Here is a 19,931-nt window from a genome sequence, read left to right on the forward strand (position 1 = left end):
TCCAAACACCTCATCTTTTAAGAATGTGCCTACAGACAGCCGAGATGGACAGAGAACTATTCTCTCTTGCCTCCTTATTTTATCAGAGAACACAATCTTCCCAGAGGCCTCCTTAGCAGACTCATTGCCTAGAAGAAGATCAAGTGACTATTACTTGCTTTAGGGAGGCTAGAAGAGAACCTGGTAAGAAAGGGAGAGGAGACAGTGAATTAATATTGGGTAGGAAGACAGGAACGTTGTTGTAAATGCTTTACAGCGTTCTGTATACTTCTACATTCATGATCTCACCTTATGACTCAATGACACCACCATCCAAACACACTGGTAACTCAAGCCTGGAATTGATGGTATGAGAGCTATCTATCTGCAACGTGGGAACTTCCAGCTGTGAAGCAATTTAAGTTCTTTTGAAGGTGCAAATTTAATGCAAGGGTTTTAATAGTATTATGATACATTTGCCTATAGAGTACACATGCAAGAACCCAAGGAGTAATTAAGAAGATTTTGTAGTTTGGGAAGGTAATTACATGGTGTCATGAAATAAGAAATCAAGATTGTAGGCTAAGCTTTGGGTAAGACATTAAAAGTATTCTGAGCCTCTGTTTCCTCAGCTGTAAAATGATGTGCTCAAACAAGATTAGATGGTTCCTAAACTCAAATATGAGTTCCCATATATATAACCATCATGATGGAAGTCATGAGCTAAGGGAATATTTAAAATTATCTATTTCAACTTCTTTTCCAAATGGGATAAATTAGGCTCAGAAAGGTCACCATTTGTCTACATTTACTTACTTAAGTTAAAAATTTGACTCCTAGCACGTAAGACATCATGGTTTCACAAATAATTTATATTGCATCCAGACATATTTATTAAAGACTTGGCCTCTCCTCTCTTATTTTTTCATGCTACACAGAAAATCTCTCTGATTGCACTTACCCTGTTTAACAGAATGCAAACAATCAGGGTTTTTTTTTTTTTTTTTTTTGAGACAGAGTCTCACTATGTTGCCCTTGGTAGAGTACTGTGGTGTCGTAGCTCACAGCAACCTCAAGCTCTTGGGCTTATGCAAACAATGAGATTTTAAAAGTCCATTTTTTAGCTGTAAGTTCTTAGGAAAATTAATCTCTCTGTAAAATAATAAGCATCTTTTTCATAGCTTTGTTTTTCTTTTTTGGGGGACTAGATTCTATTAAGAAACCTCTGTTTCCCGACTAACACACAGGAAGCAGTCACTCTGTGGTAATCACGATTGTCATTACTGTCTCTCTGGTCATCCAGCTCTAGTGCTCACAGGTCCTCTAAGCTTGAGAAAGTGTTCTAGACCATGTTCCTGAGTAGGATGAGGTGAGGTTAAATCACACTACTATTATCTTGTCTTTGAACCATCATATCTTCTACCCTCACACTATATGTATACCTATGATGGCTTTGTGTGGTACTAAGGGTGTGGCATCTAATTGGAAGGCAGACCTGTCATTATTATGCTGTCACTGAGCCAGTAACTGGTGATTTGTACAAGAAAATTAAAACAAATTAAAAAAACTTAAATTGGGTGGTGCCTGTGGCTCAAGGAGTAGGGCGCTGGTCCCATATGCTGGAGGTGGCAGGTTCAAACCTAGCCCTGACCAAAAAACAAACAAACAAAAAAAAACTTAAATTGGGGATTCAGAGCCTGAGATTCATGAATGGGCTTCAGGGGTATGGGAAACCATCTGACATTTTATTGCAACAGATTTTCTTAACCTCAGCACTCTCAACGTTTTGGGCCAGATCATTCTGGGGGCTGTCCTGTTCACTGTGTTTAGAGGGATCTCTGGCCGTCCTCCCTAGATGCCAGTAACATCTCCCAGTCATGGGTCACAACAGCGAAAGTATCTCCAGACCTTGCCGAGTTTCTCTTGGGGACATGTTGTCTCCTCCTTGAGAACCACTGTGATAATGCCTGATACACAAGAGGCCTGTGCATTTTTTTTTCCTGGAAGGCTCATCAATTTCATTATAGTCTTAAAAAGGTCTATGACCTCAAACGGTTGGAACCAATCCCTAAGAGTCTTTCAAAATAATAATGAAGAAAACACACATCTCCAGCTGTAGTTGTGGAAAAAATGGTAAGCCAACCTAACTTATTAAAATGGTGCCATTTGAAAATTTAGTGTAAAGTATATACCAACTCATTCTCATGGGTGGGTCTGTCTCATTCAACTACTTTGAAAAGGCACACTAGAAAAACTGCATCTGGGAAAGCATCTTACTTCAAGAACTGTTATTCCCAGATGGCCTGCTTCTTAAAATACTGCCTTCGGTGGATCCTCACTCAGTCACCTACGGATCTAGCTCTACACTGCCAAAGGGATTAGTGCTAAAGACAAAGAAATAAAGGGACATCAAGTCCAGAGGGGAAACCAAATCAGTTTTTTTCTCAGAAAAAGAAATTGAATGGTGGTATAGATTGCAAAACTGATCACAAGGAAGGCTGGAGAGGAAAGGAGGGAAGCAGCAGGGAGAGAAAGAGAGGAGAGAGGAGGGAGGGAGGCCTGGGGAGGAGGGGAGGGAGGCCTGGGGAGCAGGGAGGGAGGTCTGGGGAGCAGGGAAGGGAGGCCTGAGGAGCAGGAAGGGAGGCCTGGGGAGGAGGGAAGGGAGGTCTGGGGAGCAGGGAGGGAGGCCTGGGGAGCAGGGGAGGGAGGCCTGGGGAGCAGGGGAGGGAGGTCTGGGGAGCAGGGGAGGGAGGCCTGGGGAGCAGGGGAGGGAGGTCTGGGGAGCAGGGGAGGGAGGCCTGGGGAGCAGGGAGGGAGGCCTGGGGAGGAGGAAGGGAGGTCTGGGGAGCAGGGAGGGAGGCCTGGGGAGGAGGAAGGGAGGCCTGGGGAGCAGGGAGGGAGGCCTGGGGAGGAGGAAGGGAGGTCTGGGGAGCAGGGAGGGAGGCCTGGGGAGCAGGGAGGGAGGCCTGGGGAGGAGGGGAGGGAGGCCTGGGGAGGAGGAAGGGAGGTCTGGGGAGGAGGAAGGGAGGTCTGGGGAGCAGGGAGGGAGGTCTGGGGAGGAGGAAGGGAGGTCTGGGGAGCAGGGAGGGAGGTCTGGGGAGCAGGGAGGGAGGCCTGGGGAGGAGGAAGGGAGGTCTGGGGAGCAGGGAGGGAGGTCTGGGGAGGAGGAAGGGAGGTCTGGGGAGCATGGAGGGAGGCCTGGGGAGGAGGAAGGGAGGTCTGGGGAGCAGGGAGGGAGGCCTGGGGAGGAGGGGAGGGAGGCCTGGGGAGGAGGGGAAGGAGGCCTGGGGAGGAGGAAGGGAGGTCTGGGGAGCAGGGAGGGAGGTCTGGGGAGGAGGAAGGGAGGTCTGGGGAGCAGGGAGGGAGGTCTGGGGAGGAGGAAGGGAGGTCTGGGGAGCAGGGAGGGAGGTCTGGGGAGCAGGGAGGGAGGCCTGGGGAGGAGGAAGGGAGGTCTGGGGAGCAGGGAGGGAGGTCTGGGGAGGAGGAAGGGAGGTCTGGGGAGCAGGGAGGGAGGCCTGGGGAGGAGGAAGGGAGGTCTGGGGAGCAGGGAGGGAGGTCTGGGGAGGAGGAAGGGAGGCCTGGGGAGGAGGAAGGGAGGCCTGGGAAGGAGGGGAGGGAGGCTTGGGGAGGAGGAAGGGAGGTCTGGGGAGCAGGGAGGGAGGCCTGGGGAGGAAGGGAGGCCTGGGGAGCGGGGAGGGAGGCCTGGGGAGCAGGGAAGGCCTTGAAAGAGGGTCCCAGAGAGGGTATCCGTAGGGAGAGGCTCGCTGGAAGTAAGTCTCTGCCTTCTGCCAGGATAGACGATCTGGAAAGCTGGCCGCTCCCACGAAGTACGTGAGCCTGGCGCTCTCCCTCTGCTCTCATCCCACGTCCACGTCTGTCTCATTCACCGCCTTTCAAAGTGACCGCTGTCAAGAGGCCCCTCAAAGCTCAAAATGGTCACGCTTTAAGGTCCTCCTTCCCAACTAGTCTTTTCCTAAGGGCTGTAGGAACCCGAACAGTAGACCCAGAAAAGCAAACAGGGGACACGCGTTTTCCTCCGTGGCCCGCAGGCAGCATCCTAGAAGATTAGCAACTTTCTCCCGGACTTGTCCGCCTGCTTGCCTCCTCCGCTCTGGTCTCTGCGCTAGACGCCCTAGGAGGGCGCGGGAGGGGCTGGCGGCTTGGGGAGCAGAGGGAGCCGGCCGGGGGCGCCCCCAGTCTGTCCGCGCGCGGGGTCCCGCGGGGCGCGAGGGGTGGAGACTGGAGGGGGAGGGAGAAGGGAGGCGCAGGGCCGGAGGGGGAGGGGAGGGCCGGGCAGGGAGGAGGCGGCGCCGCCTCGCCCGCCGCAGGGAGGTCCCCGCCTCCGCTCGCAGTCCCGGGCGCCCGTCCTGCGCGGGGGACACGCCGGGAGTCGGCTCGGGGGCGGCGCCGGGCTCGAGCAGCCGGTCCTCGTGGGGACCCCGCGCCTCTTGCCAGCCCCTGCTCTGCCGGGTCGCCGGGTCTCTCGGAGACCGCGCGAAGAGCAGCAGGACAGCCTCGCCCGCCGTGGATGTCCCCGCCCGGGCAGGACCGCAAGTTGTGTGCGCGCCCGGGAGCCGGAGAGAAGGGGCCGCCGCCCGCCGCCGGGTAAGTGCAGCGCGGGCCGCCCGCCCTCCCCGGCCCCGCGTCCCCGGACCCCGGAGCTGGCTGCGCCCGGGCCAGACCCCCCGAGCCGCCGACTGTCGGCTCCTGTCCGCAGCTGCCTGGGGTGCCGCCTTCCCACCCGATCCCGCCTTCGCCCGGAGCCGCCTCTGGAGTCGGAGGCTCGCGTGTGTCCCGCGGGCGGGCGGGCGAGGCGGTCGCCGGGCTCAGGGAGGCTCGGCCGGGCGGGGGCGCCCGCGGCAGTCGGAGACGGTCCCCTCCGGCAGCGCCACCCCCTGCCGGTCTGCCCTGGCCTCTTGGCCAAGTAGACCAACTTCAGCTGCTGACTGCAGGTGACAATATTTAAAGAAAAAGAAAGGCAAAGAAGAAGGAGGGGAGGTGGGGGGAGGAGGTAAGGGAGGAAGGAAGGAAGGAAGGAAAGAGAAAAGGAAACGGAGGAAGAAGGAAAGGAAAATGTAGGCAGACAGCTCCCTTCCCTTTGACATCTGGAACTAACAGAAGGTGGGGCAGAGGATGGAGGATTGGGAGTTCTGGGGACAGAACTCCAGGGTGCACTTCTGTATTTCTTTCTTTCTGGTAAGTGTGGGAAATGGTTAAGGAACTCTTTCTGAAAGGCAGGCGTGGAAGTAAATGCACCTGGAACCGCTGGAACGCCCTGGGAGTGTGGATGACTGGAAGAGACAATAATTTGGTTGCAGAAATGGTTTCCAGTAAGATTATTTGGAAGCAGCGAATCAGAACTGCGCTGGTACAAACTAAGCCAGGGACAGGCTTCCTTTTGCAGTAGAAGATGGTCCTTAAGACTGAAGGAATTCTCAGACGCTGCTGAAAGAGTCCTGGAAGTGTCTGATGATAGTTCTAGCCAATGGATGTGCCTCTGCAAACTATAATGTTTGTTAAATTATGGTACTCTGCAATTGTGAAAAATTATCCTAATTATTTTGTTTGGCTCATGCAGAGAGTTAATGCACCCTTCAATGGATGCAGAAAAGTTGCAAAAAATGTTGAGCATAAGCTTGCAAGCCAAGTAAAAAAACCATGGTAGAGATCATTCTATCTTAATATCCTAAATTATGTTTACTGCCTGTTTAAATGCTACATTACTTTTAACGTGAGTGTATAAAATGAACTTCTTGACTTGGCAAATGCGGGTCATGCATTTCTTTAAGTAAATAGCTGTCATAGTTAATTTGGGAGCATTTACAGGAGATAAAGGCATGAAGAAGCTTTGACAAAACTTGAGTTATGGAGGAGCTTGTAGAGAGAATTCGTTCTTCCCACTTTTGAAATGTTGAGGCAAGTTCGACGGTTTAATGAGTAGAAATGGGACACCAACTGAACATGTTGTCACTTTCAGAAAAGCCTTTAACTCTGAGTACGTCCTATTGTTGTTTTATCAGGGACCATCGTCCTTAGTGCAGAGGATGGGAACTTGATGCCCAGTAAGCCTGAAGCTCCATTCTGGGAATAGAGACTCCTGCGTCAGAGAACTGTGGACGACCTGCGGGTGCCTGGTGATTTCACACCTTCATTCCCTCCTGCAGTCCCAGAACATTCGCTCTAGGTCCTCGCTGCCCTGTCTGGTGAAAGATGGCGTCCAGCCTGACTTGCACTGGCGTGATCTGGGCTTTGCTCTCTTTCCTCTGTGCTGCCACCTCCTGTGTGGGGTTCTTCATGCCTTACTGGCTCTGGGGGTCACAGCTGGGCACGGCTGTCTCCTTTGGTACTTTTCGGAGGTGCTCATATCCCGTCCATGATGAGAGTCGCCAGATGATGGTGATGGTGGAGGAGTGTGGACGCTATGCCTCCTTTCAGGGTATCCCCAGCGCAGAGTGGAGGATCTGCACCGTGGTCACAGGCCTGGGCTGCGGTCTGCTCCTTCTGGTGGCGCTCACGGCCCTCATGGGTTGCTGCGTATCTGAGCTCATCTCCAGGACAGTGGGAAGAGTGGCTGGAGGAATTCAGTTCCTGGGGGGTAAGTGACTTGCTGAACTTCACTTGTTTACCAGAATCCCAAAGCAATACTAAAAATTGTGTTTCATTTGTTTGCTGAGATTATTGTGATTGATGCTGGAATGCACAGGAGAAATAGATTTTGAAGGGTTTTGTGATAGATCGTCAACGTCATAGATTTTTTTGGAATTGCTTTACAGCTGTAAGAACTCTTAATTTCTGAATATCCTTGGACCCAGATGTCATTGACCTGCTCAGTACCACCTGGGTGAGACAGTAACTTTTAGCTTGTGCATAGGCAGTAGAGGAGACAGTTTGAATTTTATAGCTTTATAGCTCTTTATGCTTAACAAATAGGCAATTAGACTATCTTTGTCTTACTGGGATATTGACGTCTTTAGAGGTAAAGATTTCATAGAAAGTGGAATAGGCTTCGATTCAATGTTGTCACCATTAACTTCTAATGTTCCTTGGTGGATGCAAAATTGACTCCTGTCTAATCATAAACTATACTCCTAAGTAAGTGTTACTGTTTTAAGTGAGAGATCAGTTTTATATTAACAACTATGAACTTAACTGCGCTACAGAGATAAACATAGGCTTAATTACATTGCTGGTAATCTTTTTAAATTATTTCTTTATTTTTTTTGAGACAAAGTCTCATTTTGTCACCCTCAGTAGAGTTCTGTGGCATCATAGTTCACGGCAACCTCAAACTCTTGGGCTCAAGTGATTCTCTTGCCTCAACCTCCCAAGTAGCCGGGACTACAGGTGCCTGCCGTAATGTTTGCCTGTTTTTAGAGATAGGGTCTTACTCTTGAGCAGACTGGTCTCGAACTCCTGAACTCAAGCAATCCACCCACCTTGGCCTCCGAGAGTGCTGGGATTACAGGCATGAGCCACCGTGCCCAGCCTACTTAACTTAACTTCCCTGCGTGTTTCTGCTGTGGAAAAAAAGAAAATAAAAGAATATTTAGTCAATGATGTGTGTTGCCTCAAATAGACTGGAGAGTTTCACTAACACCAGAAAAGGTTTGATTTTTACTTGGATTTTCTCCAGCAAGTCTTGCTTCAATATCTATGGTCATATGGTTTTGATTGTACTTTATGTATTTTCCACTGCGCGTTTCACCTCCATTCTTCAACCTACTGGCTGAACTTGTCTGATTTACAGTCTGCCCTGGTGAAATATGACAATTTCCACAGATAGTGCAGAGTAAAGGGAAATAGGAAGCCTGGAAAACTTATACAATGTATTTGTAACTTCATTACAAGGCAATAGACTCTCTTCCATTTGGTGTTTTCTTACAGTCTTTTGTGAAGAATCCAGAAGAAGTAAAAACATTTAAATGAATTGTTCTGAGACAGCCTATACATATTAGAGAATCCCGGTGGATTATCTTAGATTATTTAATATACAAGTTTCAAACAATGTTTTAAGAAAGATTTAATTCTTGTGCTGAATATGCAAGTGGCAAAAGTTTTGTGTTTCGAAATGAGAGAATTGTTCGCAGTTCGTTATTTTCTTACTGGATGTAACGTTGTTCCCCTTTCTTTTTTGCCTTTTTGTTTTACATTTTAGTTCATCCTGGGAGGCGGTTTGGGGGACCCCCTCCCCATGTCTTTACAGCCTCAATGTTGACCACTGACTGAAACCTTGCATGGGATAATGTGTATTTACACAAAAATACAGTAGAACTATGAGGAAACATAATGAGGTTGTCATGGAAAGTGGAAATATACATCCAGAGTTTGGAAACTTTGTTGATATCACAGATTTTTAAGAAACTAACGCCAGGAGTATTAAAAATTTTTTTCTTTAAGAATAAACTTGGATCGGTGTTTGTGTTTCCCTTGGCTCAGGAAAAACGCTTTGGCAGTTTCATTTTATCCTCTTACGGTTAATATTACTTTCCATTTCTTCTTCATTTTAGGGCAGGGATTGCTATTATTTCTGGCAGAACAGGAAAATGCTTACAAAGAGGAATCAGTTTTTATTGATTATCTTTAAACACGCAATGAGGGAAGGGAACAGGAAGTGAATCTGAGACCTTTGAGATTGAGGCTTCCCTCCCGAGCTCTGTATGGATGTTTTGAATTAGATAGAGCTAAATGTCCTACTTTACAGAATACCCAGGGAGACGGACGGTTGGGGAAGTTGTATACATATTGTTAAAAGAATCATTTTTTTCTTTGGATATGCTTTTCATGAACTCTGGCTCCATTAGAGTCTAGCGGACATTAAGCTAAGGGCATGGTTTGTTCTAGAAGTTGTTGTTCTCTCATTTCTCCTATGTGTTTCTCATATCAGGCAAAAATCATTCTAAATGTAAAACCTAAGAGGGTTTTCTGAGCCTAACCTCTTGAGGGCACAAGTAAATATGCATGTTGCCAAAGATAACAGTAAATTTAGAATTAAAAAATAACTTGAAATATGGGAAAGGTTTTGAAAAATCTGCCCTTAATTACTGTTATTTAATGGGAGAACAGATGACCCCCCCCAAAAAAAATCTTCTCTTTGTTCATTTCATAATTATTTGGGGTCTTAGTCATTAAAAACTTGCATAATAAGGAATTTTTTTTTTTTTTTGAGACAGAGTCTCACTATGTCATCCTTGTTAAAGTGCAGTGATGTCACAGCTCACAGCAACCTCAAACTCTTGGGTTCAAGTGATTCTCTTGCCTCAGCCTCCCAAGTAGCTGGGACTATAGGCGCCTGCCACAATGCCCAGCTATTTTTTTGTTGCAGTTGTCATTGTTGGTTAGCTGGCCAGGGTCGGGTTTGAAACCACAAACTTTGGTGTACGTGGCTGGTGCTGTAACCACTGTGCTACGGGTGCTGAGCCACATAGTAAGGAATTTTATTTTAATAAATTTTTAGTAAAATGGGTGGGTTTCTTAAAGACTCTGGAAAATACCAAACAAGTAAATTCTGTGAGCTTCACAGCCTGCAGGGCTTCAGAAATGCAATCAACATAAGGGCAGTCTGCTGTGAGGCGGATTCTCTTACTAAAAATGATATGCCCAGCAGGTTGTGTTTAGCTAAAGTTAGGGGTGCTCCAAAGACAACAGGAAAGAGGGAATGGCAAAATACAGAGGCATCCTGCCTAACACTGCCTGCTGTGTTTAGAGTTTGCATACTGGGTGTAACATCAGGCCGTAGAACTCCAGCAGGACTCTGGAAAAAGTTAAAGGACAAAGTGTCACCTTCATTTTGAATTTTCTTGCTCCGGTTGGTTTGAGGTTAAAATGTCACCTGCCTACTGATAGAACATAAAATAGGACTGGTGTGCATGGACATTAGTTACCCATAGTAGCAATCTCAAGGAATCAATGGCAACTACTTTTCCTGGAGCAACTTGTATGTCACCTTTAATCACTACCATCTCCATCTCACACTGGAAGACGTGCTATGTCGTATTTTACAAAACCAGGGTGGGTTAAGTTGTATCCTCAACCGAATTTTTTTTTTTTAATTAAAAACTTTTTTTTTTTTTTAAGACACCGTGAAACAAAGTTTATCGAGGAAGAGAAAGTTTATAGAGTAGGAGCAAGATACATTTGCCGTAGACAGTGAACAGGCCTCCACTGCCAGGCGAGCAGGCACGGAGACAAGAGAGCCTCGACTTGAGTTTTTAAAGACATATAGAAAGTCTTCAGAAAACAGAATGTATAAAAAAAATGTTAACGTGTATATAGCATGGTAAGGATACTCAGAAAAAAATTGGAAGTTTAAATGTTTTTGTGTGTTGAATATAAAAGCATGTGCTTTCAAATACTGTCATAGTCATTATGAACTTTTGCAAAACTTTGAAAAATTAATATCAAACGTTTTGATGTATGTATTGGTGAGATTTACGCATTCTATACATGAAACGCCTAACAACACTATAAAGGCGTACTAGGTCAGACTTGTTTTGTGAAGTCTGCCATTGAGTGCTTGCCTATGTCAGGGTGTGAAGTTTCATCTTCTGGGGCTGGAATGAGGGGGTAGCAAAGAGAGCCCCAAATTTATATTCTTCCACATTTAGTTTGAACGCAAGTCACGTGTACATAGTAGGTCTAGAGTGGGTGTGGGGTGCTGATCAGCAGTAGACAACTACCTTTCCAGTTTAGACGCTGTTCTGTACTAAGAAGCAGAGAGATCATCTCCTCAACTAATTGGTTAAGTTAAATGCTGTTCAAGATGGTAGTGATGACAGGGTGTTTCTTTGAGCAGCCTTTTGTCTGTGTGTTGAGTGTCGTTGCCTTTCCAGGGTCTCAGCTGGGCTTGTCTTTCATTCCTCAGGACGACTGCCTAGGACCCTGGTTCCTCTGTGGTGCTTTAACCTGAGCTGTTCTATGATCTGTCTTGTTACGCTCTTCTCCACGTCCAGACTCTCTGTCAAGTGACAGCTGAGTAATAAGATGAAGAGCGCATGCTGGCGTAGTAATGGGTATGGTGGCTGTTCAGTGGCTGAGGCTGTCTTAACTGAAGGCATTTGATCTCATTTTAAGAAAACCCAGGGATTTCTTAGGCCAGTTGGGGAGGCAGGCAGGGCTTTTTGTTCCTCTTTAAATTACATCTTGTAGATCAGTAACTGCTCTTTTTCCTTCAGCAGACCCTAACTTACCATGGAAGGTCCAGGTGAGTTGTTCTGAGTTCTCAGCCGGCATCTGCTGAGCCTCAGTATCATCACAACCATCCATGGATTGCTGGGTCCACCCCCGAGTTTCTGATTCAGTGTGGTTGGTGGTTACATCACGGTTTACATTCCTAACATGTTACCAGGTGATGCTCGAGCCGGTCCTGAGAGCACAACGTGAGAATCCTGTCCTAAGTTAGCCGTTTCACAGTTTAGGCGATGTGGCCTCTAGCAGATGTCTTACTTTCGGAACTTAAAGTTTAGTTGTGTCATGATCTGATACACACCTCTTCCATTGGGCTATAAAAATGTCCCACCTCTGTAGTTCAATATTGATTCAACACATCTTTGTTCCATTTCTCTTTGTTCTTGTCAGAACAAGTTCTTTTTCTGGAATTCTCTGTCAATATTCTATACATATTATAATTTATGCATTATATATGAAATTCCTTCTTATTTGCCATTTCCCTCTATCTGAAATAGCATTTTGTACATGGAGAAGTAAGACCTTAACACATCTTCTGCAGTTTGCATGCAGTGGATTTCCAGTAGGTGATTGTTAGTTGAAAGATAAGAAGACCACACTGCAGACCACAGGGACAGGGCCGGACAGCCCTTCGCTAACTCCGTACAGCCGTGTGCATCTTGGAAAGACAGCCTGGTTAGGAGCGTCCCAGTCTGAGCTGCCTCTGCCGGGCAGGATGCCACTGAAATCAGTTTGGACTGACATCAGGGTCACCTGATTTTAAATGTCTTCAGGGAAGAGGATGATACACTTTTGATCAATGGGAGTACTTTCTAGAACTACAGACCACACCTTTCATCACAACCGTATGTATTGTTGGTGGAGAGGCACAGGCTTGAGATGGAGGCCTAAATGGCGCAACAGTGCGAGCAAGGCTTGCCAGCTAGGAAGGAGTGACAGGGAGACCACTGAGGACAGTTGGCAGCGAACACCCCAGAGAGCCTCTGCTCTCACGTTAAAGGCAGGATGCTAGTACTAATTCATCTTTTGTAAAGCCTGCAATACCAAATCTTATACGCTTGGGTCTCACAATGTTTTCAAGTGACATGTTCAAATTGTCATTGTCACTATTTTTTTCCCCCAGCATTTTTATCCCTATAAAAACTTATCTTCTAAGCCTTAACCTAGAAGTTTTTTTTTTTTTGAGACAGAGTCTTACTATGTCACCCTCCATAGAGTGCCGTGGTGTCACAGCTCATAGCAACCTCAAACTTTTGGGCCTAAGCGATTCTCTTGCCTCAGCCTCCCAAGTTGCTGGGACTACAGGTGCCCACCATAGTGCCTGGCTATTTTTTGCAGTTGTCATTGTTGTTTAGCTGGCCCTGGCCAGGTTGGAACTCGCCAGCCTCGGTGCATGTGGCTGGCGCCATAACCATTGTGCTACGGGTGCCGAGCCACCTAGAAGGTTTTCTGTTGTTTTGAAGTTTCCTATGAAGCTTCCAATTTCTTCATATCAGAATTCAACACAACATTCTTCTATAATAGTTCTATAATGCACCTAAAATCACCAGAGAGCTTATTTCATGTGGAGACTCCAAGGTTCTGTCCCTAACAGTCTATTTAGCAGGTCTGGGTGGGGACCAGGAAAAACTGAACAAGCTTTGTAGGTATTATAGACAAAGAAGGTCACAAACCGTATTTTGTGAAACAGAAACCAATTTTATTGTGATATTAAAACCTGATATTAGACTAGTATTGGGGTGTAGCCTGAAATAACTACACTTGGCGCGAATGGTCAGCCTTGCTGCATCTCTAGTGGTCGTTTCTCCTTTACGTTACATTGCTGACCGTAGGTGATGGTCAGCCTGGTATATGTGCTCCTTGAGCAGAAAGATTAGATATTTTTCATGCCATACTTAGATGAGCACTATATTTTGATTTATGACTCCAGCTGCAAATTGCAAACCCCACCGTCACTCCCAGTGTTGTCTTGCATCCTTCACTCTGCAACACTGTGATGTAGCTGGTTCATATTCAGTTAGAGGGTACTCAGATTTCTGATTTCTTTTCTGCCAGATATATGCAATTTGTCCCTACCCTGTTTCCCCGAAAATAAGACAGTGTCTCATTTTAAGGTGTGCTCCCAAAGATGCGCTAGGTCTTATTTTCAGGGGACGTCTTATCTTTCCTGTACGTAGGTCTTATTTTCGGAGGATGTCTTATTTTCGGGGAATCAGGGTATTTTGAGTTACTGTTTTCTTACTAATTAAAAAATGGTGATGATTATAATTCTTAAAAATAGTGGAATATAGAGTTATCCATCACCCTTGGACCTGTCCTATTAGAAGCTATGCAACACAACTTTCTCCAGAATTATTAGATTTGCTTTTGACATGGCTGAATTCTCCATTTACTTTTTGCAGAGGAGAGTCTTTCTAAAAGAGCCATTTGATTTTTAACTTCTCTTTGTTACCAGATAGTACGGAAGCTGTGGTCAGTATGGAAGAGTGAGCCTCAGTAATACACAGACTGCAGATTGGTGAGCTGGCTTATAAAAACATGCTGTTAGTCCCAAAGGAAGCCAACTGTGGAATGTAAATTCATAAACATTTCTATACAAAGAACTCAAAAAATACACTCGAGATCTTTACATCATTCTGTCCTGCATGTAGTATCCTAAGATACATAAAATTTGCTTCACAGAAAGTGAATACTCTCAGCAGTTGGACTCTGCAGCATGGTGAGGGTGTCTTATTGTGGGTGTTGGTTATAATCAGAAAGAATAAAAGCACCAATTCAAAACATTAATTTCTTGGTGGTTACAAGAATTGATCTTGTTGCTCTGTTAAAGCGTGTTGTAAGGAGCATTAATTCCTGGGTGTACCAGTAGGTGTTACCAGGAAAAAGCAAAACAGTTTTAGGGACAGGTAGACTTGAGAAGCACTTGATCATGGAAAATTAATACATTTCATTTCAGCACCAGTTTGCAATGCCTTTGGGGGTTGATGTATATTGCCAGTCCCCTGGGGAGAATGAGGAGGGACATAGTACTAAGTGTTCCCCTAATTTATCTGGGCCCTTATCTGTGGAACATATTCAATTTTCATGTCCCCTCAGTGAAACAGGTGATTATAATTATTATTATTCTTTTGAACAAATGAGAACACTGAATTTTAGAGAGTGACAACCAAAGTTATCCCATTAATTACTGATTGAGCTATGAATGTATCACTATAATATTAAAATTTTAAATAAGATTCCATGTTATATGTATGATTTACAATTTTTGACCATCATGAATAAGTCTCTTAACATAGGTGAAGATTTTTATTGTCTCTTTGATTCTCAGTTTACGCTTCTGATATTATAGAAACACTTGTAGTAATATGACACAGCAGCTTTTGCCTGTCTACTGAAATTATATGAAAAGTTAATGTCACGATTGTAATATGTGGTAGAGAGGCCATTCCGGGAGAATGCTGAATATCTGAAGAAAGGAAACATACCGTCTTTGAAAAATTATGTAACAGAAGTTTATCTGCTGGACAAATTTTTTAGTATAGATACCTGGTGTTGAAAGCCTTTGTAATAATCTTTTGTTAAGGATAACAATAACATAATATTAATTTGAAAAGACACATATATATATATATATATATATATTTTTTTTTTTTTGTAGAGACAGAGTCTCACTTTATGGCCCTTGGTAGAGTGCCGTGGCATCACACAGCTCACAGCAACCTCCAACTCCTGGGCTTAGGTGATTCTCTTGCCTCAGCCTCCCAAGTAGCTGGGACTACAGGTGCCTGCCACAATGCCCGGCTATTTTTTTCTTGCAGTTTAGCCGGAGCCGGGTTTGAACCCGCCACCCTCGGTATATGGGGCTGCACCCTACTCCCTGAGCCATGCTGCCCCCCCAAAAGACGTGTTTTTTTAAATAACAAAACCGAGGACTTCGTGTCTCTCTTTAAAAATGAAGGATAATGTCCTGCATTGTCAGTCTGGATCAATAAAACATTAAGACAGGACCAAATAGAACTTTTAAAGTTCTAGCTAGATCATAACAGGAGTCCAAGGATTTCTCAGAGATTTTTGAATGGTCATTTTTAGAGTACTATGAGTTTGGATACAGAACTGCCCAGTTCTGGTCGTTAAGATTACTAACCTGATGTTAGGGGATCTAGTTATCTTTTCTTTATATGGTAGGTATCATTCTAGTTGATGATGTGCTCTTAGAATTCATGAAGCTAAAATGGTAATGTCAGCTCCAGAGCTGGGCTGCTTGCCACTTCGGTAAATAATGTACCTCCAAGAGTCTCAGATTTCTAATCAGACAACACGAGGTATCCTCATGTACTAAAATGTATGTAAAAATACTGTTGGATAAAAAAGAAAGTTCCCTTGTATGATTCTTTGTTTTTCCTGTCTTAGCTCTTCAAATAAGGCAGGAACTGTGACTTACATTTTTCTTCTAGTTCTACGATGACCAATGGTCAGTTGAGGCTTGATGTGTTATTTCCGTTTTTTCTGATTTTTTTTATTAATGACTCTTCTCTTTATGAGGTGTGACTTTATTCTTCTGTACCTCATGGGAATATTTTAAAGGTGAAAGAAAATAATGCTACCAACGTGAAGGCATTTAGAGTGATGTCACCTTAACTTATGTCCCTGCATGATGTTTGTCCTCTGGGAGATGGTATTCTGTATACCATTTCATATAAGCTGAATTAATGCTGCATAATACTAATGTTCCCCCTCGGAGCACAGTTTAAAAGCTCTGAGTAGTTCTGCAATAAAGAAAGCAGCTTAATTCTTTTTTTTTTTTTTTGTTGCAGTTTGGCCGGGCTGGGTCTGAACCCGCCACCCTCGGCACATGGGGCCGGCGCCCCACTCACTTAGCCACAGGCGCCACCCAGAAAGCAGCTTAAGTCTGTTTGTCACTGTTTTTCACAAACTTAACTGAGAACGGCAGGGTCCTGTTTACCTGCTATATGCACTAACATCTCTTTGAACTAATGGTCAGCAGAACCAACTCTGGGAAGCGCTGAGTTAAGGTGTGTTGTAAAGCCAGGGGATTGGTGATCATAGGCATTTGCTTATGGAGCGCCTGCTGTATGACAAATGGCATGCTAGGTGTTGGGATAAAAATTGGGTCCCTGCTATTGCAGAGCTCGGAGTCATGGAGGAAACCAGCATGGGAGGTGTGATTGCAGGCATGTCTCACTCTGTCCGCGTTTTGCTGCAGGTGGGGAGGGATGGGGAGGCCCAGGCAGCAGGCAGGTGCGGTGCCCTCCAGCTTCACACAGGGTGTGCCGCTCCTTTCCCTTCTGCCCTCCCTTGCTTGCCTCTATGTCACAAGGGACTGCACTCCCAGAAGCCTTGACAGCTGACACCTTGACATCTGGCCAGTGGGAGGCACTCAACAAGCAAATGCCTATGATCTCCAATCCCCCGGATTTACAATATACCTTTTCCTTTGGGAAAACTGAAGGAGGCAGGGGGAGACCAAGTGTTTCTCCTTTCTTGCTCTTCCTTGGGCAGTGTTGCTGGCAGTAGTTTTTTTTTTTTTTTTTGTAGAGACAGAGTCTCACTTTATGGCCCTCGGTAGAGTGCCGTGGCCTCACACAGCTCACAGCAACCTCCAACTCCTGGGCTTAAGCGATTCTCTTGCCTCAGCCTCCCGAGCAGCTGGGACTACAGGTGCCCGCCACAACGCCTGGCTATTTTGTTGTTGCAGTTTGGCCGGGGCTGGGTTTGAACCCGCCACCCTCGGCATATGGGGCCGGCACCTTACCCGCTGAGCCACAGGCGCCGCCCTTGGCAGTAGTTTTATTCCTCCTGGAAAGTCCTGCCCCTCACGGTCCCAGCTCTCAGCAGAAAACCACTGACATAATCCCACCTAGTCAGGCAGCCCAGTCCTTCTAGTCACCAGCCATGCATCTTCTCCAGGATCGTTCCAGTCCAATGGGCAGCAGTAGTCTTCTGTTGTTGCTGATTTCTGGGCCACCTCTTGAATTCCGGTTGGCTTTATAGCTCCTCCGTCACCAGTATCGGTTTAATTCAATTTCTTGAATTAAATTCTCTGTGTTTGCAATACCTAGGATGGCTTTGGCTTCCCTGACTGGTCTCTGGGTGAAACACAATAATTCAAGTTCATATCTCAGTCAAATGGAAGATTATGTCCTACTTGGAAATTCTGGAATTTTTGTTGAATGAAAATCACAGATGTTTAATCTAGGAATGCCCAGGGTCCACGGGACTGTGAACAAAATGCTGCAGGTGCTCAGGGTATGAGTAACATTGTGTCTGCAAACACGTCATAGCAGAGGTGCTAGCTGACCCTGGTGTGGTGAGCAGGAGGCACCCCCAGGGCCTTTGGGCAGGGGAACATCAAATCTTCAAAGCCAAGGAATTGTCAAGGATCTAATGGAGTTTAGAGAATGGTAGCAGATTTCCTACAAGAGGCAGAGGGTAGGGCTGATGTGACAGGGATAGGAGTGAAGAGGACTGACGGAGTCAGGGTACAATGATCCCTGTCTGTATTCTGTGCTAAGGATTCTCTACCTGTAACAAAATGCAGTTTTGAGTGACTGTTGGTGAAGCTGACTTAGAAACTGTATAATCTGGTAGCAGCAAGGAGGAAAAATTGATTGGAAGAACAACCAAAACCAGGAAAGGCAGTTAGAGAGATCTGGTATCACAACGTCAGCCAGAGATGGTGAGGGTCTCAGTGGAGCCTTGTGGGGACAGAGTGAAAGGATTTTGAAGATGTTTCTGAGGTAGAGTCAAACAAGATACTTGCTGCCACAGTATCTTTAGATGAATATGATGAGTGAACGTGAATATCTCAGTAATTTTATATCTCTGCTGTGTAAGGAGCCAGCATTTTCTTTTTTTCCTTCTAGTCCCTTAACAGTTGAAAAGAAGATAAGGCAAATTGCAGTAACTCCGTTTTATTTAAAAAGTAATAAATATTGTTGCTGCCATAGCATGGGGATGTAACTTGCGCACCTGTACAAGGTGAATATCTGTGATATTAAGATCATTTGCATGTGTGTCCACATGCAATCACAGGTTACTAACCGCTCAGCCCACCTGGGGGCTTCAGAGGGGCATTTTGATGATGGTCAAAGCAGCTGTCCCTGCCATTGAACTTTATTAGCTTCATAAGAACAGAGGCTTTCTTTTCTTTCTCTAAAAATACAAGACACATTAAATGTATAATTACATAAACAGTAATTAGATGTAAGTTCATTTTTATATATCTCATTTTCATAACCAATTTTGACATTTTCAATTATACTCTTGTTTTATAATGTTTAAAAAGAAATGAATGAATATTACTTATCCACACATTTAAAGATGAAAATTGCTGTCAGTTACCTGTAAATCAATCGTTTAGTTTGGAGGCGTAATAGATTGTTGTCATAGCTTATGTTAGTCACGTTACAGATGTATTTTAAAACAAAGCAATACAAAGACTAGTTTTTCTTCGATTATTGTCTGCGAGTCAATGTTCACGTTGTGTTCTCAGGGCCAGTTGCACCTGAGCCATGACACATGACATGTGCTTCTGTCATTCCAGTGTAATTTGTAGTTCTTGTATATTTTATATTACACTTCTGAGAAAGGCAAAAGCTTTAAAATATTATGCGTCTATGATTAACTACAATCCCTATTTGATATAATGCTTCTTAGCAAGACTCGCCGTGTATGAGGCATGGCATTCTTAGGTGTTTCTGTGTATCTCTCTCTCCAGGCTCCAGAAATTGTATTGAAACACATCCCCCTGAAGTTCTGTTATGATGAACTTGCCCAGATCACCCTCTCAGTAGTGAACTAACACACCTTCCGTCCAGGCAGCAGGTGGCAGTTGGTGGGGCTGGCACACGTTTGGACCACTGGATTCCTTACCGGACCACATCTTTCCAATAGGCCAGACAGTGGGAACACAGACATGTCGGCAGAGTGGGTGTAGATTTCTCACTCCAGGCAACACTTGCCTCCCCATAACAATCCAAGCTGCCTGTATCATTTCTCCTTCCCTGCTATATGTGTACAATTATCATGGACAGAAATATAGTATTTTTCCATATTCTTGTCTAGAAGGAAACCACAAAGGAGGTTTTTTTCTGCAATTTAGTGTTTGTTGGGACGTTGTTTTGTAGTTTTGCTTTATTTTTCTTGTTTGGGGTTGTATTATTCAATCGAAGGGAAAATGATAATCCTTAGATATTAAGGCACTTCCTTTATGGACTCTGTAGCACATCTAAGTAAGAATTCATTTTCATAACAGTACTCTGAGGAAGAATATTGATTTTAGTCCTAAGGGAAGTTACTCTGGTACACACTAGATGTAAAAATGGACTTTATATTGGTGCTTTAGAAATTTATTTATTCAACAAATGTTCTAGGTGCCTACTATGTGTCAGGCTCTGTCCTAGGTATTGGAGATAAAAAGAGCACTATTCAGAAAGTTTGGTTCGTATCTACGTAGAGGTTGTATTATTATTATTTTTTTTTGCAGTTTTTTTTGCCCGGCGCCCTACCCCTTTGAGCCACAGGCACCGCCCTTGAATCTACCTAGAATTTAAGCTTAGTAAGAGAGACCAGGCTAATGAAATACTCTCCCATTCTAAGATGAATGTAAATTTATAAAAATGATACGTATTAGAAAGAAAAGGTACAACATGGGCAGTCATGACCTAGGTAGGTGCCATGAAAGAAGTTTCTGAGGGAGTCAAGCATGAGCTGAGACCTGACACACAGCCTGGGAGGAGGGGACAGAG

The 19,931-nt window shown here is 45.0% G+C and overlaps 1 protein-coding gene across 1 annotated transcript in view; it reads left to right on the forward strand.

The window, feature by feature from the left end:
• Positions 1–4,298: 4,298 nt before the first annotated feature.
• Positions 4,299–19,931, forward strand: part of LHFPL6 (LHFPL tetraspan subfamily member 6) — a 298,609-nt gene continuing 282,976 nt past the window's right edge. Inside the window, exons 1-2 of the mRNA XM_053563878.1 lie at positions 4,299–4,584; positions 6,000–6,574. Coding sequence (XP_053419853.1) covers positions 6,190–6,574 — 385 coding nt within the window. The 5' untranslated portion in view covers positions 4,299–4,584; positions 6,000–6,189. The remainder of the gene's footprint in view (positions 4,585–5,999; positions 6,575–19,931) is intronic.

The sequence above is a fragment of the Nycticebus coucang genome, chromosome 15, assembly GCF_027406575.1.
Source record: "Nycticebus coucang isolate mNycCou1 chromosome 15, mNycCou1.pri, whole genome shotgun sequence".
NCBI lineage: Eukaryota > Metazoa > Chordata > Mammalia > Primates > Lorisidae > Nycticebus > Nycticebus coucang.